This window comes from Corvus moneduloides, chromosome 7 (assembly GCF_009650955.1).
Source record: "Corvus moneduloides isolate bCorMon1 chromosome 7, bCorMon1.pri, whole genome shotgun sequence".
Lineage (NCBI taxonomy): Eukaryota > Metazoa > Chordata > Aves > Passeriformes > Corvidae > Corvus > Corvus moneduloides.
The window spans coordinates 28,007,246-28,033,594 of NC_045482.1; the positions used below are offsets into that span (position 1 = coordinate 28,007,246).

A 26,349-nucleotide genomic window follows, 5' to 3' on the forward strand; every position below is an offset into this window, starting at 1 on the left:
CTCCTATAAACCACAATCACATTAACTTGTCAGCTGAAAAACTCAGCAGAATAACAGTAACATGAACAGTTTCCTCATCAGCAGGAAAGCCCCTCCTTCAAGCAGGCTGGCCAGCCTGTCACTGCAGTGACTGTTCTTACCTAGGCCTATTCTGTTGGGACTCGTCTCCCGACTGCATCCCTGGCTCCGAGGAATCTTGCTGCGCTTCTCTGAGGATGATGGCACCGCCTGGACTCTGGATGTTCCACTGCTCAGGCCACCACCATAGGAGCTTCCTAAGAGCTTACCCGGAGAACTAGACCGGCTACCAGCTAGAAGAGAACCAGAAATAAGGAAAAAACAATTAAACCCCCCCCCAAGATTTTAAACACACTGACAGCAAAACTGGAACACAATCAGCTCTATGTAAGAATTTAATCCAAATCGCTCAGAAAACTAATGGGAGTGTTCCCTACAAGCCTTCAACAAGACTGAGGAAAGCCTGTGGACAACGAACACTGACATCAGTAACTCTGTGTTGCCCACAGAGATCAAGCCCAAAGCAGACACTGCAGCGTATGAACACCCCAGCTGGCTTTAGCAGAGCTTGTGGAGGTGCTGGAGCAGCCTTGCTGCAGCTGCAAGGGATTCCCAGCCTGCCTCACCTCCTCACAAAGCAACACCAACCAGGCTGTGTGCAGAGCTGTGCTGCAGTGCTTCTGGCACAGGTCACGTGCTGCAAAGCAGCTCAGGCAGCTTTGTGATACACTGCAGTGGTGGCATTGCTTTTCTGCAATAATTCAGGGAAGGAAAATAAAAAAATCCACCACATCTGAACAGATCAGCACAATAATGGGTAAATCACATGAGCCTCTCACATTTGTAGAGATGCTGGCTTACTTAGGTCTGGCTGGTTAAACCTAAGCTATTTTTCAGATGATGAAAATTTTTAGCAAGTTGAATAGTTGGCCTGTTTTATTTTTCCTTGTCTGTTTGAATAGCCAATGGCAACTTCGTATTTCTTCTAAGCCATTTGTTTGCAAGAGAGTCTACTAACCAAGATTTATCTGCATATTTACATGCCAGCTGCAGTAGATATTTCTATCTGAAACACTCTTGCTGGCTAACTCAATGAGATGACTAACACTTTTTTTTATTGCTGTGAGTCTTCATTTGGTAAGTCGCTTGAAAATTAAGTAATGCTAGATTAAAGGCAATCATAAATAACTGTAAGAGTAATGGATTGGTGACTTTTTTTTTTCTTCAGGTATGTCAGTCCCTGAAAATCTGCTGTTGCAATTTCTGACATTCAATTTACTTGCTGAAACAGCCAAGAAAAGTATATTTGAAAAGGTTGCAAGAACATACTCAGGCAAGCTCACATTTTGAACCAATATTTGTGCTGATTTCTTTCTGAAATGCATCTACACATCTCACAAAAATTTCATTTCCAGATACTATTACAACTAGTAGGAGTTCAAGACTGTTCTTCTGTCTTAATTTAAGAAGATATGTAACTCTATTAGTCTCATAAACAATACCATAGCACATGTATTATTTTAACCTACTTGCCCCCTCCAATTTCTTGGCCAGAGCCATTCTGAACCAATCAAATATACTCCAATATTGTATGTGGTACTGGCTCCATTCTCCCCACCCCAAAGTGACAGGTGCCAGTCTTCCACACAGCACCACGATCTAAAAGTCACCTCACTGATGTCAGCAGGGACATACTGAAGTAACTGAGAGAAGAATTCAGCCCCGGGGTTTGAGCTGCAGCAGTGAGCCAGCTTCAACATCAGAGTGTACACTCACCATGTTTGACTACAGGGAGAAAGCAAAATCACCTGCCATACACATTTTTATTTATGACTTCAAGAAAATGCTTTTTAAGTCTTACAGTTAGGAGAGAATGAGGGAAGCTAAAAGCTTAGCAGTTAAAAAATGTGAAGGAAATAATGTGAAAAAGCAAGAAAGGGAAAACGTTTCTTACCACCAGCAGGATTAGCTGATCTGGATCCTTGATTATGAGGGCAGACCAAGGGACAGGCAAAAAGTGGATTAAAAGACAGCAAGACAATACAGCGTTCAGCATGCGGTTTGTGCTATACACAATACAGACAGATTTATTTACAAACATGTCACTCCTAAAGCCTCTGCAGAATGCAGTGAGTTAATGTGCAGATGCAACTAAACTTCCCAAGGTTGACCAGCTTCTCAGCAAAATGTCAACCAAGACACCAAGACCCAAATTCTGCTCTAAATTGCACCCCAACCCAGTCTGCGAAATTACAACATGGTTATTCACTGTGTGGGCATGGAGAATTTGGTTCTGTGACCAACTCATTATATTTGATTTCATAAATTATTCCATGCGACGTTTGGTGTAAGGACAAAGATCACATCTGGTTGGGCTAGGCTGGAAACTCAGCAAACTAGACCAAGGCAGCAGGTCCAGATATGACCATCCTAAATCTTCACAAGGCATTCTATAGTAGTATTAGATCCATAATCTTTGAAACCTTTAAAGAATGTTTAACTATTCTTTAAATACTTCTGAGACTTGTCTCATCTGGTCTGACCATTTTTCCCCAAACTAAGTTTAGGGAAAAAAGGACACTTCTGGCCTTGGATCAGTTTTAGGTTCAACACTGAAGAAATCAATTTACATTAGCATCCCAAAGCCCAAATATATCCTTATGACCTCAATGTAAAGATTTCCATTTGGCCCCATGCTCAATACACTATGTCTTTCTGCAGTTCTCCCAGCCTAACACAAGGCTATAAACTGCTTTTTCATCCCTCCAGCATGACAGAGCAAAGCAATGAAAGAATGAACAGAGAAGGGCTCTCAAATAAGGGTACATAGCAAGACAAGTCCTCAGAACAGACAGGTCCTTCCACAAACCCAATCTTCTATTCACAAGGCTGAAGGTCCTCATAACAGGGAGTTTCTCCCTCCCTCCGGTTCTTTTTTAAAATCTGAGTGACAAAATTCTCCCCAGATACACATGACAAATATGCACTAGCACCATATGTGTGGCTCCTAGGAGAAAACCATGCCTTGCCAGGAAGCCAGAGAGCGCAGATGTGTCATGTGAATCAAAACAGAAACCTTTTTCTCATATCTACAAAAAATAGGTAATGTCCTATTTTCAACTATGCCAAACCCCATTAATTTTAGACAGCTCACATGTTCACACATACAGAAATAGAGTCACATAAGCAGGAGAAGCTTGGCAGGGCAAGCAGTCAGCTACAGGCACAGGGGGTGTCTCAGCAGGACCCAGTGCCAGTTATTTAGAGCTACACATCACAGCGACATGAAATTCTGCTGCACGACTGGTAAAAAAAGGCAGCAACTAAGCACCCAGATTTGGGGCCCTGTTTCTCAGCAGGAGTACACACTAGCTAGGTGGGGATCCGTTTTATTACGTGTCCAAAGTGAGCCCAATTCTCTGCTGATGCTACTGTAATTCAAGAGAAACATATTAATAACTCTTTGTTCTGCTCCCCCAGGAATAAAGCAGTTCTTACGCTGGGACTGGGAAACTACTTTAGCCCGGCTGCGGCCTCGAGTATCAGCAGGGGTTGAGGTGACGCTTGTGGCACTGCCAGAGCTCTGTCTCCTGGTACGAATCCGACCTGCAGGAATGCAAAGACAAAAAGACTGTTAACAAGTTTCTTACAAAGGCAGCAGCAGCATCTAACACACTATACACACAATTACCCAGTGTACAAAAGAAATTTACTGGGAGAGGCAACACCTTTCATGAGGCTGGCTGAGATGCAGGGGAGGGAGTAGAAACAGCCACAGTCCATGAGTCCAAAAACTTCTTTGCTTTCTGTAATGCTATCAGCTAGTTTAATTTAAAAATATTACCTCTCTATAGCCTTTGCTCCTTGTTCTATAGTAGCTTCTTTACAGAGGATCAACAACAAAAAATTTCAGCTCTCCTAAATGCAGCTTCCTGTATCAAATTATTACTTTCTGACAAGGTGATCACCCTTTCAGAGACAGGTGTAACAGATGCCCTCCCAAATTCCATTGCTGGGATTTCCAGCTAGCTGTCTGGTGCTTTATATCCTCCTGCTCCACCTGCACAGGCTGGCATGCACTCCTGTGACAGTCTGTCAACGTAGTCTGATCACACTTTTATTTCAGGCTCATTGAATTTTTCCTGCTGTTTACAGATCCCTCACATTTATCCAGAAATCAGTGTAACTTTACTTGTAATGGAGAGCCCTATTTAACACAATCAGTGAAGAGGAAAACAGATTCTGTTTGCCTTCTCTTTATTTAAGCAGAGAATGGATATAAAGTCTCAAAGTGTTCTTGGTCCTTGTTCTGTCCTTTCCTCATGAAAAAGCCACAGAAATTTGAGCTAGGAAAGCTTACAGGGTCATCGGTTCATCACCTTCCCGGGGCAGGGCTGTTTCCTACAGAATGTTCTTTCCAGTGCTAAGCTTCAATTATCTGTCTCTAGTTAACGGGAAAGAAATGGTAATTAAGAGTAACACAAAGAAAGCCTCCACCAACACTTTTCAACACGTCAGTTCTTAGCCAAATCTGAAGTTTTTTTCTCAGGACCCATGCCAGTGCTATCCTGCATTCAGAGGATGACTTCAAGTTTCAGGCACAATAACGAAGGGAAAAAACCCACCACAGGTAAGAGAAGAGTCTAGACAACTGCACCCACTGGTTACAGATACTCATCTCCTCCCCTCTGTCTCCTCCATAAGCATACAGAGAAATATGAACAGGGAGACACACACTTCTGACCCAAAAAAACCCACTTCACAGAAGGCACACACGCAGGACAAGACAATGGCAAGTAGCCCAGACGGAGTGATTGGGAGCTGTGTTCCTTCTCTGAGCTCTCAAAATATTCATAACATGTTCTGCAAGCTTCTGCTAGACACAGTGACAAGGAGATGCCTAACTTTGAGAAAAAAGGGTAAATTTGTTTGCAAGGGGAAAAGCCTACAAGACAGTTCTACTTCAAACCCTCCACCAGCACCTAGTTTTAAAACAGCTCAGTAGGCAAAGTACAGGTATGTACCTTCAAACGATTGTTTATAGACAAGACACAGAAGGAACCATCAACATAAAACTGGGAAAACACAAAGCTTTTTAGCCACTGGCTCAGCTGAACAAGCTCTGAGCACACCCAAGTGGGTCCAACAGCCATAAAACTGGCTGCTGATGTCTCCTTTACCACGAGCAAGGCTGCAGATTCCTCTCCTCTAGGGCATTCTTGCCCCTTACAAAGGGTCAGCCTGATGCACCACCAGAGGCAGCTCTAGAGCTCTCTGCCAGCCTGATCCCACCCCATGCAAGCCTGGCACAGCTACACACAGATGAGCAGAGCCACTCTGCCACTTGCTAACAAGGAATGGACCCAAAGCCTGACACAGGCTGGCTCCAAGGCAGGCGGGCATGGGGAAGGAGGCAGACAGACATTGCTCTCCTCTCACAAGCCTCAAGGCTTCCCTTCACTTCTATCAGGAGGGCATCATAGTAGGACAAGTAGTTAAACCTGACCAGTCTTGGAAACCAGTAATGCAATTCCTTTACATCCTTCCAGAAGGCCAATGGGAGGCCTTGGCATTGCAGGCAGTGCTAGGGGGAAATCAAACTGAAATTCAACACTACACACAGTAACAGGCAGTACTGGAAGACACATTTAGTGATGTGTGTGGGCCACAAATGGGTGAGAAGGGACTGATGTCTACTCCTCTTACACAAAGGCCCCTTAAGATCCTCAGAATTTCCTGAATTTTTCTGCATCTACAAAAAGCTTTTTTTATTTTTTCTTGCATCTTCATCAGTAGGTGACTAAGAAAGGGAAAACTGGCATGTGTCACTCTTCCACCTTAAGAAATACAAAGCCTAAAAGAATATATAAAGTGAAACTGAGATTAGCTTCTGAAACCAATTCTAGAGGCTTTAAAAAAATAAAACTGAACTAACACATCAAACTTAATTGACATGTGATTATCAGCAAGATTGGAAACTGAGAACTCAGCCCTATTTTGAAACCCCTGAGGGCTGGTGGACAGATTCCTACCAACTTCAGCAGTTTCTGAATGAATGAATGAATGACCAGGAACAAAATTCTGCTTCCTTTTGGACTGGTACATCTGCACACTGATTTAGGCCTGTTGGGTGTCAGAGAGAACAATGTGAGAGGAGAAGCTGTTCAGAGTCCCAAAACTGACACTGGTTTTCTCATCCTTTTAAAAATGCTGACGAGCATTTGAACTAACACTGCACTGGATTTGCATTGTGCAAATGGATTTTTAATATATATTATACCAAGTACAGCATGCATATATAGTAGCTAATCCATACAACCAAAACATGTCTTCTACATTCCCCCAGGAATTTTGTTTGCAAACAAGAGTCTGCACTCACATCCAAGAGTTATTTGCACATAGGACTATGTGTGTGGCTTTATCTCTATCACTCTAACCCAGACAGAAAAACTAATTTCAAGCAGAACTGGAAACAGCATATCAAGGAAGTTATTTAGACTTTTTTGCTGTTATTAAATTCAAGCAAACACCTCCCCTCCCAAAACTTCTTTGTTTTCAAGTGGGTTTGTCTCCATATCTAGCTCAAACTACAGATGTAGCAATCCATATTTCATAACCATTATTTTTCTGCTGCTTCTAAAAGCATTACTGCATCCTAACAACAACAGCACAGCAAATGAACAGATAAAGACTGCCCCAACTAGTTTCCAAAAACCATAAAAGTATTTCCATAAAAAAGCTCTTGATCTAAATATGACATGTGACACATTGCTGTTGGTACAGAAAAGACTTTCAAAGACTCCACATAAATGCTTTGTATTAAGAAACCACTTCTGGATTTTTTAGGAGGTTTTAGTTGTATTTTTTAAAGTTATTGTCATTTTCACAACAATGGTCCACAATCAACCCTGAAATGTCTAACAAATGCCTAAACCTAGAAAGGTTATTTTGGGATTTTTTTTAGAAAAGGAACAACAAAGGAAGATTCTATGATAACGTTTGGCTTTACAAGAGGCTTCACCTGGCAGGTTGTTCTGAGCTCTCTGGGTGGATACTGCAGCATCCCCACCCCCAGCACTCAGAACAGTCATAGGCTTTATGACACTCTGTGTTATTACACTGAAGAAAATGGTTTTCAAAGAGTCTAGAAACATTATGTAACAGCTCCACAACTCAGTTTAATCAGTTCCATGCTGTGAATAGGGACACCTACAACCACAAAAGTTATACATGGATGCACTGGGACGATGATGGTCTCTCCAGGAACCAGGTTAATGCATTTAGGTTACCCAGCACTGGGGTTTTCATCCCATTTGGAGAAAAACATTCCTGAAAGAGCCTCTAGCCCTAGCTGTACCACTGCTAATTGACAAATGGACATGGAAGACACACAGTGATCAATTAAAAACATGGTTTATAGATAATCTTTAAAAAACTTTTTATAACTACCATCAGAATGGCTTCCATGCATATCTAGCACTTCTCCAATGTTAGAAAGACCTGACTCTGCACCATGATTTTCCATGAGAAGCACTTGATCCTTACTGGAAACCATCAGGCTGTGGTTGCCTCTGGGTTTTACACGAGATCTCCCTCCAAGGCAGAGGGCTCAGTGAACAACAGTCCACTTTGCCCTACACAAACAAACACAGCCAAATCAACTCAGCACTTGCAAAGGGATGGACCAAGAGGAGTAAGAAACCTACTACCTGAGCAGTTCCATGTAAGGTTCCACTGTCAGTCATCACTTTGAATCAAGTCTTGCCCTTAAGGACAGGGGAGAGCTTTAAGGCAGAGAAGAAAACAGGAATGGCAATTTCTTTAAACTTGTGTTGCTCCCAAAGCCTTTGATAATGCACTCAAGGTGTCCACCTGAGCCTAAGTCATCGGAAAACTGTAACAAACCCCATTTTATTGCCTTTCTGGTGAATATTAAAAATTGTGCCAATGACTGCAAACTGCTGATTTTGTTTTAAACCTGCCAGTTTCAGGTCAAACTAGCATTTGTGCTCGCCCCTTTGGAGAAAGGCTTGTCTGAAGGGCTTGACTTTATGCTTGCTTTGAAAAAAGGTAGCAGAAATGCTTTGCACCATTCTTCTTGACTGAAAGTCAGCATTATGCACCCTTTTTAAATATTCCTTGAAAAGCCATTTCATGATACAATAATCAGAAACTTTTCTAAGGTTTCCCTTTAATCAGGTATAACAAACATGGCACAAGTGCCACCTCCCTAGCACTAGCTGTGAACATCAAGACTACAAAGGTTTCTCTCTTTTGAGCTTTCTGTGCATAAAGCCCTTAATGCAGTTCAAGAGATCCCCATACATGAAGGGTCTGGGCAATCAAGGCACACCTGTGCACTGCATGAAGACCTGCACAAACCTCACTGGCATACAGACTCACCTACCCTTCCATAAGGAAGTGCATTTCAACAGCATTTGCCAACTGGGATGTCACACTTAAAACCAAAGGGCTGATACTCAGCTTTTAGTTGGCATTCTTGCCACTGGCATCACCTACTCCATCTTGCTCCTTTGTTTGAGCTGCCTGACTCCAAACCAAACCACTGAGGAGAGCCAAGGGCAAAGCAGATGGGAACTGCCAAGTCCACACAATGCTGGCTCCAAGCTGAGGGGAATGAGCAGAATTTTACAATGTAGATACAGAAAGCCATGATGGGAACCAGACTGCAGATTTAATGTCAAGCTGAACCACACAAAAAGACACAGGAATTTTCTCTTAAATTACTTACTGGTGACCTGCAAAAAACCAAAACAAACCACAGGGGCAAAAGCGTAGATGACATTTCTGCTCTATGTTCTGTTTCCTTCTGTTTCCAGAGCAAGAGGATGTTTTTCTCTTCCCCCACCCTCTTAATTTTTACACTGATGTCAAGAATACAAAGTTTTGTCTTCCCTGTAGTTCCTGACTCAACCTGCAAGATCACAGAGTTGGCAGAAGACCTTACTCAGCTTCATCATTCAGTGTAGGACACAGTGAACCCTGAATAAAGGGTTTTTTTCCCTGACCTATCTCAAAGGAAAACAAAGATGAAGAGTTTCAAACAGTGATTAAACTCATTCTTGAAGTACTCTGGCTATAGTGCACTGTGTAGTTTTAATTCCCCCTGATCTTCCTTCTCAAAAAAGAGAGAATCATATGGCAAAAAGAAGATATAAGACTTGGTATTTAAGACTTAGGGGATAGCAAACTCACTTTCTGAAAGTTCATCTTAATCTTCCCTGCCCCAAGCAACTTGCTGGCTCTCATCACAGATTTTTACCAAATCCAATCTGCTCCTAATGTAACTGAATCGAAAACAATAACCAAATAAAACACCCACCCTTTTGCATCATGACAATAAAGTATTTAATAAACTAAAAATAGAGGTATTCCACAGGGCAGCTGTTGTAACAGGCCTCTCCAAACATTATTATAGCCAAGGAGAGGATTGAAAGCTGCATATGGTATTTCATATAAAACTCTAAACCTTCAACATTTCAAATGTAGGCCAAAATAGATAGGTTTGAGAACTAAGAAGAAAGAAAGAAAGAAGAGAAAAGGTCAACCATTAAAACAAACAAACAAAAGCTCTGTTATTACAATAACTTGGAATTTTCATCTAACTCAGTACTGATTCAGAAATACAGGTTTCAGGCCAACTTCATACTCCTTATCACTGACAGATCACAAAGCACAAATACTTCCTTCTCAAGATGCAGAGGTCAGTTCATCTCTTAACACTTAAGTACCATTTCCAAAAATGGTAGAGACTTTTCCCCTAAATAATAATGCATCACTAATAGTAAGGAAAATAACACAGATGTCACAACAGCACAGTGGCACTTCTCAGATCACCACAGCCAAATACAAGCAGCTATCAAAGATACGAGCACAGTCCCACAGGACAGTAATAGATCCCTTGAAAAGAGACTTGCACTGGGAAAAAAAAGGCTTTGCTGGAGAGTGTGGTATCTTCATTCCGTGTAGAAAACATTCTTGTTTTCAACTCCTGTCTACCTCAGAAAAAGTGACTTCCCAGTGATCTTTTTTTTGCTGAAGAAATAAGAAATAAAGAACAAGTTTTGACAATGAGCCAGAAAAACAGACTGGGATCCTTCCCAAACTAGTAGGCTCAGTGCTGTAGTAAAAAAAGTCTTCCCTCCAACTGTCTTTGGTGTAAGCCTTCTCACTCAGACAGTTAACAACAAAAAGAGAGAGCTCAGGTTTAAAGAGGTTGACTGAATATTCCTTCCCTAGAGATCATTGTTTACTGTCCTCATTTTTCTGCCATGTGATCATCTCATTCAATTCTCTCACTGCCCAGTCTCTTCCCGAAAGCATTTGGCAGTTGTGGCCTGAGCTTTGGATGGAAAAACACAGAAAACCTTTACACATCAAGGAGAAAAGAAATCACAAGCCTTGCGTTGTTTGGGAGTTTTTTGGTTATTGTTGGGGTTTTTTTTAGTCTGTACATGGGTCACCTTCAACCAGAAGCAGTGCTTTAAATAAAGAAAACCCACATAACAACTTAGTGACCAGAGTCATAAAAGCAGACTAATGGTTATTAGCAGGGAGGAGCTCAAAGAGAAAGTGAAGAATACCCCATGGAATCAAAATGAGCAGGACAACCATGCAACACTTCATGCAGGTCACCAGTGAACATGGATGAGAACCAGGTAACACTTTGAGAACAGAGACCAGGTAGGGTAGTACGACTGTGGACACACCTCAGTTACACAGAGAGACTGCTTACCCTCGGTTTTACTGGTAGTACCATCTTTAGGCAAATTAAAGAAAAATAAGGAAAGGGTTAATAGGGAAAAATCAGTAACATCAACAGAAGTGGGCACTATATATTAGCTACATAAATATGCAAAAAAAATTAATACAATTAAAGAAATGAAAGAAGTTTGACCAAGCAGCAAATCAAACCTTGATGTATCAGAAGAAAACACTTGCAGGATTTCTCTCCTGCAACAACCAACCTTTGCCCAACTCCATTTTCGTTGTTTGCCTCACCACTTCTCTCACGGGAACGTGCAGGTGATAAATGTCCCTACTAGCTAAAAAGGAAGCAGGATCCTTCAGAAGCAGCCATGTTTGCATCACTGAGCACAAATTTGCTGCTTTTTTCCTACAGCCTGGCTTAAGAACACGACTGACACTGGATCCAGTCTCTCAGCTTCAAGGACCAAGTAAGTTTTCAGTAGATACTTCCTCCCTCTTCATTCTTCCTTGTGACATAAGACTGTTTGAAGCCAGTTTAGCCACTGAAGCCAGAGTGCAGCACAACTCAAAAGTGGCTGCATCTGTAAGCCCACTATCAACTTCACATTCCATAATTACACTTCCACTGCAATGTACCTACATCTTGAACCAAGTATGAACAATTTAAATCAGGATAAGAATTCAACTTCTGCACTGAATACAACCAACATATCTAAGTCAAGGTAAAATATTTCAGATATGAAAGAAACCTGTCCAAAAAAGGAATCCATAAAAACCATCCCTACGTAATTCACCACTTACATTTTAACACATTAAAGAGCAAATGCCCTACATTAAGAAGAAGAAACTCCTCAAGTGACTCAGTGAAGACCATATGCACAGATTAAATCAAGACCACAGACCCTTGAGTTTCTTCCCTGTTGTAAGGGTAAATCGATAACAAGTCTGGAATTAGATTAGTGTGAAACCAGCAGAATGAGAAACGAGCTCAGATGATCAGCTCTGCTCACAACCAAGATGAAGCTCAGCAAATACGGTGTCAATCACTGTCTTGCATTTCCTCCTCTGTGACTCCTTTGATGGCAACTCCAGGAGAGAAAGATGCAATGCAAAGTCTGTTTTAAGAAACCCTGAGACATCTGAAGGTGACATACAATGCTCTGAGGGAATAATGTGACATGTGGCTATAATTCAAAGAGTCAGCATAAGGAACAGATAGTTATATCCTGCCTGGTGACATGGCAAAGCCAACCTCCTTTTTGCTTCTGTATCTTTCTCTTTTGTGAAACAGAAAGGGAGCAAACTCAACTAAGATGTACTATTCAAAGCATAAAACACTTAATGGAAAACCAGTTTCAGGAAAGGAGGGAAGGAAAAGAAGGAAGAGAGACAGGGAAACATGTCAAAAGGAATTGAGTAGCATTGTCCTCAGCAATGTCCCGCTCTTCCCCAGAAAGACGAGTGAGACGCAGATTATTACACAATTCAAAAATGTTGCTTCAAGTCAGTTCTGTTGTATTTTTTTTCCTTAATCCCAAAGGGCAAGAGATCACACACCGATCCTGGAGAGCTGGTAACTATCTCAGAGGTACATTCTTGTAGGCAGAGTATATTATTCCAATAAAACTGGGAGGCACTTTCTGCTACTAAAGAACTCTAACTGCAAGAGTAGAACATGTAGATTTACCTAGTGATGCGTATGACCCTGGGGGCAAGGCTGCAGCAGAACTGAAGGGGGTGGATGCTCCAGAAGACGTCACTTTTGACTTGGCACTAGCTGCTGCATTCACATCGACGTCACTGCGGGATCGCTGCAGAGATCCTGGTGTTGACACAGATTTTGTACTTACTGTAGATGCTGCAGATGGGAGTGGGAGATCCAGAATAAAGAAGATTAATTTTTTGAGCTGTGTGCTTCAAAGAGCCTGACAAGCAGTTTAAAGTACTATTTTTAACACTCACTGCTGGCACTGAAATACCTCAACTAAGAATGCTTTATCAGGGCAATGTGGGCTTCCCCACACTGCCTGCAGAGATATTTCATCAATGTTGCCCTGATGCTACTTCTAAGAACTTTATCAGACACAAGCCCAAATGATAAGACCAAAAAGGCTGTCAGGCCAGTAAAAAGAAATTTCTAACAGAATCTAAATGGGAAAGTTCAACCACAGTAGCCATCACTGGCTTGTGAGATTTGCTGGTCAAAACAGACCTGCAGGTCCTTCAGTCCAGGTTCTAATAACTTCCTTCCCAACACCTCATCTTCTCATGAGGATCGTTGTTCCCATCACTTGTTGATGCTCACCCTCTTAAGCATGAAGCTTGGCTACTCGGCTGCAAGCAAACATGCATTTGTGTGCACAGTCAAGTAGGTTACACAGCAACATGTCCTTGAATCAAAGGTCTCAACAGGTTGTAGTTACAGACAAACCAGCCAGAACCCAACCTCGGTCAGGTGTAAAAGGCAGCTTATCTTCTACTAATAAAGTTTTGTTTGTTACATTCTATATTAAAATGTATTATTTAGATTATTGTATGCATTTACTTAGGACAGAAAAGCTAAATATTCCATCTGACAAAAAAAACAGATTAGCAATGAGATGGAATTTAACACTGTAGGACTTGCGTGCAGACACCTCCAGTAAGTGATGAAACCACGGAGTATAAATAACAAAAAACTGTAAAACTGAAGGCACTATTAGACTATGTAGCTGCATGTCTTAGCATCAGCAGCAGTTTATTCAAACTATTACAAACCTAAACATACCTTGGCGACAATTTTCAAGGCTTTATTTGCTTCCCTTCAGGTGTAAGAAATTACTGATTTACTAACTTCTTTTAAAAGCATTATTTTATCAGCAGCTGATGCACAGAATACGGTGTAAAACCCAAAAGTAATTAAAATTTCTACATCCTGAGCTGCCATTTTAGGGAGCAGTAAACTGTGATCAAAGTTGGTTTTTGCACATCACAATGCCACACTTCCTTGGCAACACCTGAGCACATTTTTCAGCTCCTGTTCTCACCTCTAGATGTTGTACTTCCAGTAGGACTTCTTTTGGCAGACAGTGGACGGCTGGAAGTCAAAACAAACATTTATTAGAACAAAAGTTATATTCCACAGTCATCAAGAGCAGTACAATTCTGTTCCCTCAGTACACAATTAAGTTAATAGGAAATTATTTATATGCAGGAATAAACTACCAAAGCTTGTTGTTTAAGAATAAATACAGCACCACCATGAAATTATTTATAAAAGTATTAAGAAATAAATTAGTATTTTCATTATTTGTGCAAAAAGAGATTTTTAAGAACACTTTTTGTGGATTTAAAAAGTTATACCAGTAAGTTATGGATATTTTTCATATAGGTCTTACACATAAATCACAGACATTCGGAGTCTAAGTTGACTGCGTATCTGAGAGTAGCTAAAATACATACATTCAGCAGAGGAGTTACATACTGACTTTGCACTTACAACTCAAGTTTAATTTAGTCATTTTTTTTCTTTTGTCTGGAAAGAGACAGACTTACACCTCTAGGATTAATGCTAAATGCAGAACTTCAATCTAAGCACTGTTTTAAGCACCTGAAAAGCACAACAGTTATCTGCTGAGCACAAATAGCTTCCTAGAAAATTATTTATGGAGTCAAGATAACGATTGTATTTTAAAGCCAGTACAGGGTTTTGCTGGCATTTATTTTCATGCAGTGTTAGGTAAAAAAACAAAAACATATATATATTTTGGAGTAACCAAGTGTAGAGTCCAAGTAATGACCAGATGAGACAAAGCAGTGTGATGGCTCCCTTCAATTCAATGGGGCTGTCTGTCAGCAGTTGTGTAAATGGAGAGGTAGTGACACAGAAAGCCTTACTTGAGACTCTCCTGGGAGCTGGAGGAGGAGCGATCTGACTGTGGCAAGGACACGATGCTGTCAGAGTTCTTCAAATGCGACTGCAGGGCCTTCTGGTAGGAAGACTCCAAGGTGTGGTACAAATGCTCTGCCTCTCGGCTGAAGTGACTGTGGAAACCCCAGTAGCACCTGGAAACAAGGCACAGCACTGTGAACACGCCCTTGTCATATTTTAGGGGGCTGTGGCACAAAGGCACAGCCAGAGCCCTTCTCACTATCACCATTAGTGGGCTTGTCAGACCAGTCATTTCAGCCACCTACTGCCCTGCACCATTTAAGACAAACCACTTCTTCAACCATTGTATTGCTCAAACAGCTGCGCAAAAAGACAAACCAAATGAAAGAACGATTTGGTGCATTTATTGTAAAAGCACAAGTAGCTAACAAAGCTTTATTAGGGAAGAAACCCTCATCCCTCCAGCTGTCTACTGTAGACAGGAGACTGCAGGCCCACCAGACTGACACTAGTTTGGGACGGGGTGTGCAGTAGCTACTTCAAAAACATGCCAAAGGCAGAATGCATGGGCCTGATTCAGGAAAGCACCAGCTGCTGTTTTCTTCCTTAAGTTTGCAGCATTCTTGGAGAGCTGCTTGTTAGAGACAAGCCTCTGTACTGAGCTGAGGCTTGTGACTGTCTTTTTGGAAAGAAACAAGGAAAGGGAAAGAGATGCTCACATGGACTTCAAATCAGTGCCATGTTGAAAATAAAAGAGTATTTTAAGATGAGGGAAGAATTCCTCTACGGTCCAAACCTCCTGGCTGATGGCTAAACACCATTCACTCTCAGCACAAAGGAGATGAAGACTCTCAGTACTTTTCAGGGGGCAACTAATGGGCAGTTTAAGAGCAAGATCATTAGCTCAAATGAGTCAAGAGCTGTTTGTGTGTGACAGCCAGTCCTCAGAGAAGCCACATGCATTCTCACATCACAAGAAGAAAACAAATTTCTGCCTCATAATCAGCCACACTGCTATTTAATAAACATGGGAAGAGAGAATTAAGCATGCTCTCTGAAGTCCCATGCCATTCTCCTTGCTGTCTATTCAGCTTAACAAGTCACCTGCTGTGAAGTCTCAGTGACTACTGTAATTTTCAGTGATGGACATGCTGCCTTTCAAAAGGATTTAAGCAGTCCTACTGTGAAACACCATTGCTTATAACACAGCATTTAGATTAATAAAATTTATTGTTCATTGTTTTCATGTTTTACATCATTCTCTTTCTGCAGAAAAATGTTCCTGTAGTGTTCTGTTCAGAAGAGCATGATCCTGGTATACCAGCATACTACCATAAGTATGATCATATTAATGGAAATGCATAAGACTTTCAACAGAATAAAATCAACTGCAAATATTAAAATTTCTTATAGATAAACACAAAAAAAATTTCAATGTCATAAAATACTGCCTTAATTTAGGATACTATTTAGCAGTGTACTAGCACAAGGACTTTTATTTCAAGAGTAGCAAATAACAATAGAACAGACTCTTTCAGCTGGATAGGACCTGCAAGGAACATCTAGTCCAGCTGCCTGACCAATCCAGAGCTGATCACAAGTCAAAGCCTGTTGTTAAGGCCATTGTTCAAATTCCCCTGAAACACTGACAGGTTCAGGGCATTGACCACCTTTCCAGGAATCCTGTTCTGGTGTTTGACCACCCTCTTGGTAGAGAAATGCTTCCTGACATCCAGTCAGAACTTCCCTGACAGAGTTTTAAAGCATTCCCATATGTCTACCACTGGATCGCAGGAAGAAAGGATCAGCACCTCCCTCTCTGTTTCCCCTCCTCAGGAAACTGTAGAGAATGGTCAGCCCCTGGCCCCTCTTTTTTCCACCAACGGAGAAGTTAGGAGAATGTATCTCATCTGGATTTTTGTCTCAACCTATGACACCATACAACAGTACTGACTCACAAAACAGGGAAAAAGAAGGGGAGGAAGAAGAGACACCAACAACAGCTTCCACTTACTTTCTTGCCTCTATCCTGGCTTCAGAGTCTGCATCATGAATTCCCTTCTTTATTGTTTCAGCTAACACTGATATGTGTCTGAAAAAAGAAAGAAAATATTATCCAGCAGTTCAGAAAGATGTGCCACGCTTGTAAACAAATGACTAATTTGATTTCGCCTTGGTGTCTGAGAACAAACAGTTCACCACATCCTTTCATTATCATCAAGGATCCTTTATGACCTTTATTTATTTATTCTTACAAATCAGTTTTATTTCACCCACACTGCTGTCTAGGAAACAGCAAGCAGCATTCTTCATAGGTCTGTACTTAGCTATCCAAACTGCCTGGATTCAAGAACACTCTCCTAAGCATTAAATAATATGGTGCAGTCTAGGGGTACAGAAATTGTGTCCCAGTCTCTCCTCGCACAATTACTTTAACTGGTCATTAGTGTGAAGTAATGTAGAAGCCTCAGAAGCTCCTGATAAGACACAGCAGACTTCACCTCATCATCTCACTTGAGGATGCAAAAGGAAAAAAAAAATTATTAAACAAAAATTATTGAGTTCAGGGATTTACTCAGCCACGTTTTCCAAGGCTAGCATAGGATACACACTGACCAAACTCTGACAGAACTACAGAACAAATGGTGTATGTGCACACACGCTTTTTTTGGTGGCAAAAATACCTCTGCTATAGCTACATAATATAATCTTGTGTCCTAAATGATCCTTTCTCCAGAATTAACCTGCCCAGATAAGTAGGAGAGAACAAACTCACCTGTATTCAGAACTTACCTTTCTAAGGAATGTGTTTGCCACTCCTGCAATAGCAAGTCTAAAAACTCAAAGCAGCGCCTGAGAAGAGAGAAATGCTAGGTTTAAGTTAACAGGGGCACACTGGCTTTGCCATACCTGACTCGTGAACAACAGCCATCTTTGGTTAGGAAGCTTTTTGGGACATCAAAATTCAGTGTTGACCCCAATAAAAATGCTCTAACAACATCATTAATAAACAGTCTGAAGTATTAACTGGAAGCAGCTCACTATACAGAAGCCTGAAGAGATGGATTGATATGAAACAATCCCAGAAGCTTCCTTTTTTATCAAACAAGATATAGGCCCAGAAGATTCACACCGATACTCTGTCCCTGTTAGTCCAGGCTTCACACAGAAACCTCACAGTTAGCTTCATGTGGGGATAGACCTTTACCTTTCCAACTTTAATCTCCCTTCCTCACTTCAAGAATCTTAAGGTACAAGTGTGCTGAAATGTGTTTAAGGTTTGTCACCAAATGCAGCAACCACAAAGCCCTTCCTTTTGTCTAACTCAAAGAGAACCAAGTGTCTCCCAGTGAGGTAGTGGGCTGAAGCACTTAGATTTTAAGTGCAGACAGGACCATTAGACCATGCAGTCCAACTTCCCTTCCAGATGATGCTTTCACATAAGACTGATTTACTGGCTCTAAGAAAACAAGTCACTATAACAGGTAGCAGTGGGGAATAGGAACGTGTCTGCAAAAATGCCAAAATAATATGTTGTTATAACAATATGTAAGGACGAGGATTAGTAATTTAAAAGCCTTTGTGGAAAAATGCCTTTTCCTCTTTGCAGTAATGCAGTTTATACAGAATAGCTGACTTTGAATTTGAACTCAAATCATGGAGGAGAATGACATTCATGTTATAATAAGTAAGTGTGTGTTTCAACCCTTCTCACGAATAAGAAAAAATACATTCACATTTTCAGAAAGCACACATGAACCTATTTACTAGTAAAAACCAGTAAAGACAAACTGAATTCTCACCTTCTAACTGCAACAGACTTGGAGGTACAATTACTGGTTATGATGGGTATTAACCGAGGGATGTGCGTGTGCTGGAAGGAAACAAACAAGAACAGGAAGAAATCTTTACACAACAATTCCATAGAATGAAAGACCATCTCCTTCAGCCACCTGAGCTCAGTATGCAGATCCTTACTGTTGTTCAATTCTTAAAAACAGAACTGCTAGATAAAGGAACACTAACAGATATGGACAGTATTTTACGATTTATCAGCTAAAATACTTAACAGATACTTGATTTTCTTCTATAATGACACTTTCTAGTGAGTCAAGGAGCTGAAGTCACTGCAGGAGGATCTAAACTGCCAGTGGAGACACCCTGAGAGACATCAGGCTACCTACAGCTTACCCAATGAATCACTAGGCAGATGTCACCACCAGGAACTAATAGTTTTGGGAAACATGGACAGTCTGTGAGGTATTTTAGAGCATAATTAAGAAGATGAGTCTGTGCTGCAAGGCTGGTCTAAAACCCTTTCAAAGAAAAACGTTTGCTCAGCTCTTAGACAGATGGAAATATCTTGCCCTGCAAAAAGAAACATTTCTCCTACTATTTTGGCAGAACTTAACGAGCATCATCTGCACAAGGCTGCACAACATCTGAGACAGCCAAGCCCAGCACTATCAGAAAAGTAGATTAGGCACTTAATCTAATTTTCATTGCAGCAGCACTCATTTTTCATCAGAAACACTGCAGTATTTGGAAATTATAACACCGTTCTCTTTTGAGGTATACTTACTCGAATGATTAATCTAACTGCTACAACACCAGAAGTGGCCATGACTTTGGCACTATTTGGAATTAGATTAAAAATTGTTGGCATGATGGCTTCTGCCCCATGGTCAAACTTGTTTCCCAGAACTGATGACAGATGTCTGAAAAACAGAATGAAGTCATGCTGGTAAGTGAGCTGAAGATTAAGCAAGTCAGACTTGTACAGAACATCTGACATAAGCACATCTGACATCTCAATCTTTGCAACTGTCTCCTCCTCTCCAACTCCAAAGGACAGATAACACCATGTTTCAAAAAACAGTTCCTTTCCTTTCATTTCAGACTTTTGTTCTATACTCATCTGAACCGTAAGGAACAGTAAGGTCAGCATAAAATAAAGTAACTAGCACAGCTAAAAATTTATTATCACACAAATGGGATCAAGTTGATAGAGTATTTTTTGTTAGTTTATATTTCAACTTCTCTGAAGCTCCCTATTTTGCCTAAATATGCACAAACTTAAAAAAAAAAAGTCAGAAACACTGTAGCACCCTTTTTCTTGAGGTATTTCACAAAGGATAGATCATCAGAAATAAAAACTAGCTCCATCCAAACTACAACAAAACAAACATTTTCAGCTTTATTGTTCAATGTTGCCCTACTTGTGCATGAAGGCATGGCTTGCTCATTCATTCTGTGTATCCCACACCAGCATTGTTTAGTTCTCAGGACACAGCTCGGCACAACTACAATTAGTGGCCTACATGGATGGGGTTTGAAAGAGATGCGAAAAAATCATGTTCTACCTTTACCTATATAGCACTAGCAGCACAAGCTGCATCCCAATTGTGTTTTAACCAGTGCCTGTTCCTTTTCTTCTGTACCACATTTCAAGCACATGTAGAAAATAAACTTACCCCAATGTGATACAAGCCTCTCGTACGACTTGAGACCGCAGGTCTTTAGCAGATAATTTAAATGCTCCATCCAAAAGTCTTAAGTGTTGGAAGAAGTTATCATATTCTGCAGCTCCAGCCAAAAGCAAGGAGCGGATCTTTTTCAACTGTTAGGAGCATAAAGAAATCAGTGACTGTTAATGAGCAGTAAATATACGGACAGTTATGTTCAGGACCAATACCTGGTTCCAGGTTACTTGTGCAATTATTCCTCAATACACATTGAGGAACTTGATTCTTGATGTCCAATTTTATTATTTCCTATCTTATACTCAACCCATAGTTAGTTAGCATACTGAGTACAATAAGCTAAACACCCTTTCTAACTTACAGAAATCCAGAAGTGTTGCATACAGCTACTCAAATTGTATCGTTAATAACCCAAACATTATTTTTTAAACCAAAAGGTACCTTAAACATTCCCCTTTGTTCCCCTATTTACAACAGCTTGTAAATATTTAGTAATCTTTATTACAGCTTGTAATGTTTAGGTAATCTCACAGCTGACTCTTGCGTTTAAAAGATACCTAGACTTAAAGGGCATGGTTCACATTCAGGCCTGAGTAATACCGACTTATATCCAGAATGTGTCCATTGACTTCATTAAAACAGTTATCTGGCTCTAACAGAAGTGGAACCTTGACCCCAACAAAATGGGAAATTTCCTATTCATATTACAGGAACCACCATCTCATCCTACAGAAAATCCTCTGACACCTTCACAGGCCCTCCCGTGCACCAATGTATCTGCATATGGCCTCAATTTCAGCCCCCTGGTACTCAGTACAGAAATAAAATTAAACAGAAGCAAGCTGAATCAGCCCAGTCTGCCACTCAGATCTGTAATACAGGGTTTGACAGACATGGCAAAGCTACAACACCAGTGATGAAAGTCTACTGTGTAGACAAGACCATGCATCTATTTATATCAGGAAAACACAGCTCACCTCAGTAAATAAAACTCGGTCTTGACATGCATATAACATCCAATTTTCCACTTTCACACTTCCCACAGTCATTTATTTATTCAAAACTTAAGTGTGTAAATTCTTGCTGAATTATTTTACACCTCCTTTTGCAGAAGTATAAGTAAGTTCTCTGTAAGCAAAGTAATTTTCTGCCTTATCAGGTAAGTTTTAAGATATTCTGAATAAGACTTGACATTTTGATTTTAGCACCTGTTAGCAAATTTCTAGCTTTGCATCTGGATTTGCTGCATGACTTCTAGTTCAACCTGATGCTGTCTCAACAGACTCTTGCATATTAAATAGTAATTTCCCTCACAAATGTGGCTTAAATTCACTCTCATAAATTTCCCTCAAGTTTGGGGGAACATAACAGGTGCTCACCACTAAAACTACATTCCAGCCTTAGTCTGAGGTTCTCTCAGTACCCTCAGTGGGGTTAAGCTCAGCATAGAAAAAGCTTATATTAATAGAGATCCTATCTAAATTCATTACTTACCGCAGAAACTCTCTGTTCCCAGTCATGTTTATCATCTGATAGGATCTCTCTGATCTTGTTTATGGATTCCTCAAGATCCCGGCTGGAATAAATCTACAGATTGAAATACAGAGTAGCACTGTAATGCAGGATTTACTCCATAAAATCAGATCACTTCCCAACTACATTCTGTCCTTTGCTCCTCAATGCTTAAACATCATGTGCTAGCCTTGGACACAACTGGCTTTGCATAATGCACAGAATTTACACCCACTGCCTGCAACCAAAAATTTAAAAATTATCACAAAACGATTAAAGGATCATCTTTCATTATTTTTCTATAGTTTCACAATTTTAAGCAGCATTCCTGCAGTTACTGCTAGCTATATTAGTCAAAACCTACAGAAGATCATGAGTGGACACATGTGCTGTTCAGCTGTCCCAGCTGTAAAGCTCCAGTGAAGGAAAGGGGATACGGGATGCATCTCAGCTATCCAGCTAAATCAGCAAACATGCATAGTCCAGTTGTCACACAAACAGCAGCAATCCCTGAGACACAAGTCACCTTTACTGCTTTCAGTTCCCAGAGGGTTTCACACAAACTACTGGCACACACCACCATTTAAAACTTGCCTCCCTTCAACTTCTAACCTGCTTTCCCCTTAAAGGTTTGCTAACATTACAATGAAGCACAATTTGCCAGTGATTAGCATGAGATCCTGTATCCACCTTCTGATTTTTAGTACAGTGTGGTTTAACATGTAATTCTACTTACCTGAACTGTTGGGACATCTTCAAATGCCTTAATGAAGTCTTCTTCATCCACAGCACCTGCTCCCTCTTTGGCTGCTGACACACAAATGAAAAAGTCGTTTCAATCTTGTTATCAACAACAGAATCAATTAAGAAACCACCAGCTATCAAGGCACTTAATCAGGAGAAAGTTCACTACCCATGCAGCCTCTGAGTGCTGCAGATGTAATGAAAGCAGAGGCAGGGAAATTCAATGCCAGGCACTGGCTAGACATTCATGGCTTCCTTCAACTCATAGGCACAGAGGGCACATTAGGGAAGTCATTACAGTAGTCACTCAACAGTTAGGGGACACAGTCTGAAAGATGAAAGGAAATACTTACTTTAATTATATGGGAGATTTTATTTTAAAGGATTTAATCCCATCTATAATAGATGAAGGTGGAGATCTGACAGGTGCACAAACAGACGAATGATAAGGAAGATAAATAGTCTCTGGAATACTAATCAGATTAGAGACTATCTGATATAGGGAACTTTCTCCATTTCCCTAGGACACATATAGAATTAGAACTACATGTAGAATTATTGCTCACATTCAGAATGACTGTTCTGTTTTCTTTCTGCACCTTCATTACCAGCAATGCCCAAAGGTCTCAGAAGAAAGCCAATGTGCTAGGTTTAGACTGCAAGGGCTGAAGTTTGGCGTGTAGCTATAAGCAGCTTCAGTTCAGATAGAGCTGCAACTACAAAGGCAAAAATCTACACACGGGAGCACCAACATGATTTACTCATAGCCCTCAGTGCACAACCACACAGGTGCAACCTCTCACAAAATGCAAAATAAATTACAGGTATGTGGGGATTGTTTAGAGATTCATCCTACCAGACTTTGGTTGTGGCATGCAGACAACACAAACACAATGATTGCATAGGGAAAAATTTGTTACTGGATTCTGGGGGCCAGCCTGGAAGTGCTTGCAACAAGCTCAATATAAACACTGTACATACTTCACAGACACATCAATTCATACAGGCTATTGGCTTACTTGAAGACTTGGAGCCCAGAGCTGCAGAGCCAAGTCTGCGGGTAGTGCCCATCCCAACTCTGCGTGAATTTGCAGGAGCCTTTGAAGATGTAGAGGAGCTGGCTGAGGAAGGTCTGTTCCCATCCACGGAGTCTTCATCATCAAAAATTTTATCTGCCGAAAACCACACTCAGCTGTAAGTCCAATGAAGCAAAGGGATGTCCCAAGGAACACGCCCGTGTTACGACAAACATGCTACGTTTTCCAGCCTGCTCTGCCAGCCCTCATCTCAGCAGCGTCCTCATGCTGGAAATCCAGTTAGTCATGGAATACCACCAGCTCACTGAACCCAAGCCTGAATTCACTATTGCAGCCACTGTGTTATAAACTCTTTCAATTAATGCATTCAGATGAAAGAAACGAACTTCAAATCTACAGCAGAAAGATGCAAGCCCCAGATAACACTTGGGGTGTTGACAGACTCTCACGTTCATGCCTCCAAGAGCTCTTTTGACATGGACTGTAGTGAAAGTAAGACCACAAGCAAATCCAAGATCCAAATGTGGAGGGGACCAGGCAGGAGAGGCTGCCCTGTCACACATCTGCCAACTGCCTGCACCAGACCAAGGATAAACAGGATAACCCAGAAAAGTTCACAAGGCAGCACCCATGATGTTGATAAATCACAGACCATTAATCACAGACTCATCTGGAGCTACAAATCCCCTTAAACTCTTTAATTAACACCAGAGATTCCTTATAAGGAAATACAAGAAGTTTCCTCAAATTCATAAAAACGTAAATATAAGGTGCATTAAACCTTATAGAACCTTCTGTGTACATCCAACTTTAGCCTCTACCACCAAACGCAAACACAAATTAACTTAAAATGAATTACCGCCACTTGTATTCTCAGTCAAGGTCACTTCAATTCCAAAGGACTGCTTATGTTGCAGTTTTACACAGATTAGCTAATTCACTTGAAAAAACAGCCTGAGGCTGAAAGGTGACAAAGCAGTTGGGCAGTTGATATAGATGGAACATGTAATTATTGAGGCCAGAAAGCCAGTTCAGCCCCCATCACTTGGCCTCTCAACACAAACATTCCATTCAAGATTTGAGAGCTGCTTCATGTCCATCCCTCTCCAACAGCCTGAGGTACACACCTACTCTCCACCCGATTAGGAACATTTCCTTCACAATTTTCACTTGGCAAAAAGTCAAGCAGGTGGTTTAATCCATCCCTGCTCAGGAAAGCATCCTGGAACATCTAGTAACAAATACAAGCTCCTAGCTAGACACTAATGAGTGAAATTCAATACAGGCTGAGTTTTCTGAAAGTAAAAAAATAACTTGGTAACAGTATAGGCATATTCTAGGGGAGGCAAAAGAACAGAAGGAAAAGCCTGTTTTATTCTCAGTCCAACCACCTTCATTTTTCTCTGCCCTAAGTGGCACTGGCTTATTAGCAGCTGGACACAGGAGAACTTTCACAGATCATCTAAAAACCTACACACCCCATTTTTAGTATGAAGCTCTGCACACGATGCCATACTCCAATGACAGCACAACACTGACATGGCAGGTACACAGAAGCATCAAAAAGTTTAAAAAGGTGGAAAAGGACATCTCTCCCCTTGATTCTGATGTTCGAGATGTCTTGGGGTATGGGAAAGGGCTAGGAAAAAAAAAGCAGCTCTAAAGGAAAGAGGTAAAATAATAACTGGTACTTGTGCTGTTGCTCAGGTAAAAGTGAACAAGGCAAAAATGAACACAAGAACTTTAACTTAGATAAATTTCAGGTCACACAGCTAAAGAGAATATAAGCCACAATTAGGATGTGGGCTGTCTCTTTAACACAGTGCCTGAAGGCAGCCATGGAGACCGTGCTGCCTCCCTATTGACACCAGTCTTGCTCCGACATATGTAATTCAAAAATAATTTGAAAAGAGCTCAGGGAACAATCAAGAGAATGATTAAAGGATTAGAAAATATGTTTTTAATTCAATTAAATGAAAATTCTCTGCAAGAGATTGTTTAGTCTAGCCAGACTCCTAATAAGTTGTTTGATTATATCCTGTGTTAACACAGCTACTGAAGATTTATTAACGCAGTTTTCCAACATGATTTATTAATACTGTTTCTCACCTAACAGAAGAATATACAGCAAGGCAACTGGCTGGAGGTTAAAAACAAATTAAATTCTGAGTTGCCTTTTTTTTTTCCTCTCTACCCCCCTGCTCCCCCCCCATTTTTTGTGATAATCACAGGGCTGACACTGTTGAGTTACAAGGTGTGTCACCCAGTGAATTCTACCACAGGCAGTTCTTAAAAAATCAAAATTGAATTTTTTTTTTCCCAAAAGACACAGTCTAGTTCAAACACGAATTATTTCAAAAACCACTATTTTGTGTGAGTTGCGCCAAGGTCAGGGCAGATCAAAACAGACTTTAAAATGTGTAATCTCTGAAGCCTCTAGGAAGAGGTTTAAGTGATTCAGAAAGACTTCCACAGCCATTCAATTCAAAAACTTCTAAGCCAAACTTGTCCCAGTTGCACTTATTTTAAAAGCTCCTATGTAAATATTTAGCAAACTGTTATTTGCCATATGTGTCTTAACAGCCAGGAGAAAGTCAGTCATATTTGAAACAAAAGATACTTTTACTAGCTTATAACCTTTCTCATCAGGTAATAAAATCCTCCATCAGCTGCATTTCAGGCTATCTACATGCGGCCTTAGTTAACTCACTTCCTCTTCTATATGCATTTTTAAAGCCTCAGCCCTCTGAAAGGAGAAGAGGGTGTGGTTTGCTATTTCATATAATAAATAAATCAAAACTAAAAAAATCCAGATATTAAAAGCATTGCACTCCTGTAGCATTTTAGCAACTAAACAGACTATAATTTCTTTCTAAAACAGGCTTTTCTGAGCATTAGCAAAAATACAACACTCCAAAAATCCAACCAGTCCACCCACAGTTCTGGGGATGAC

General features: G+C 40.7%; 1 protein-coding gene across 34 annotated transcripts in view; it reads right to left on the reverse strand.

Moving 5' to 3' along the window:
- The window catches only part of CLASP1 (cytoplasmic linker associated protein 1), a 176,419-nt gene that overhangs the window by 67,498 nt on the left and 82,572 nt on the right, over positions 1-26,349 (reverse strand). For 13 of the 34 annotated variants that reach the window (XM_032113638.1, XM_032113655.1, XM_032113628.1 and 10 more), the window contains 15 exons: positions 23,379-23,531; positions 22,352-22,425; positions 21,598-21,690; positions 20,095-20,240; positions 19,203-19,338; positions 18,424-18,494; positions 17,414-17,473; positions 16,635-16,712; positions 14,626-14,793; positions 13,776-13,825; positions 12,437-12,607; positions 10,775-10,798; positions 3,517-3,624; positions 1,973-1,999; positions 141-311 (listed from right to left, as the gene is read on the reverse strand). In XM_032113638.1, coding sequence (XP_031969529.1) covers positions 141-311; positions 1,973-1,999; positions 3,517-3,624; positions 10,775-10,798; positions 12,437-12,607; positions 13,776-13,825; positions 14,626-14,793; positions 16,635-16,712; positions 17,414-17,473; positions 18,424-18,494; positions 19,203-19,338; positions 20,095-20,240; positions 21,598-21,690; positions 22,352-22,425; positions 23,379-23,531 — 1,530 coding nt within the window. The remainder of the gene's footprint in view (positions 1-140; positions 312-1,972; positions 2,000-3,516; positions 3,625-10,774; positions 10,799-12,436; positions 12,608-13,775; positions 13,826-14,625; positions 14,794-16,634; positions 16,713-17,413; positions 17,474-18,423; positions 18,495-19,202; positions 19,339-20,094; positions 20,241-21,597; positions 21,691-22,351; positions 22,426-23,378; positions 23,532-26,349) is intronic. The other 21 variants (XM_032113659.1, XM_032113633.1, XM_032113632.1 and 18 more) reach the window with 7 other exon arrangements.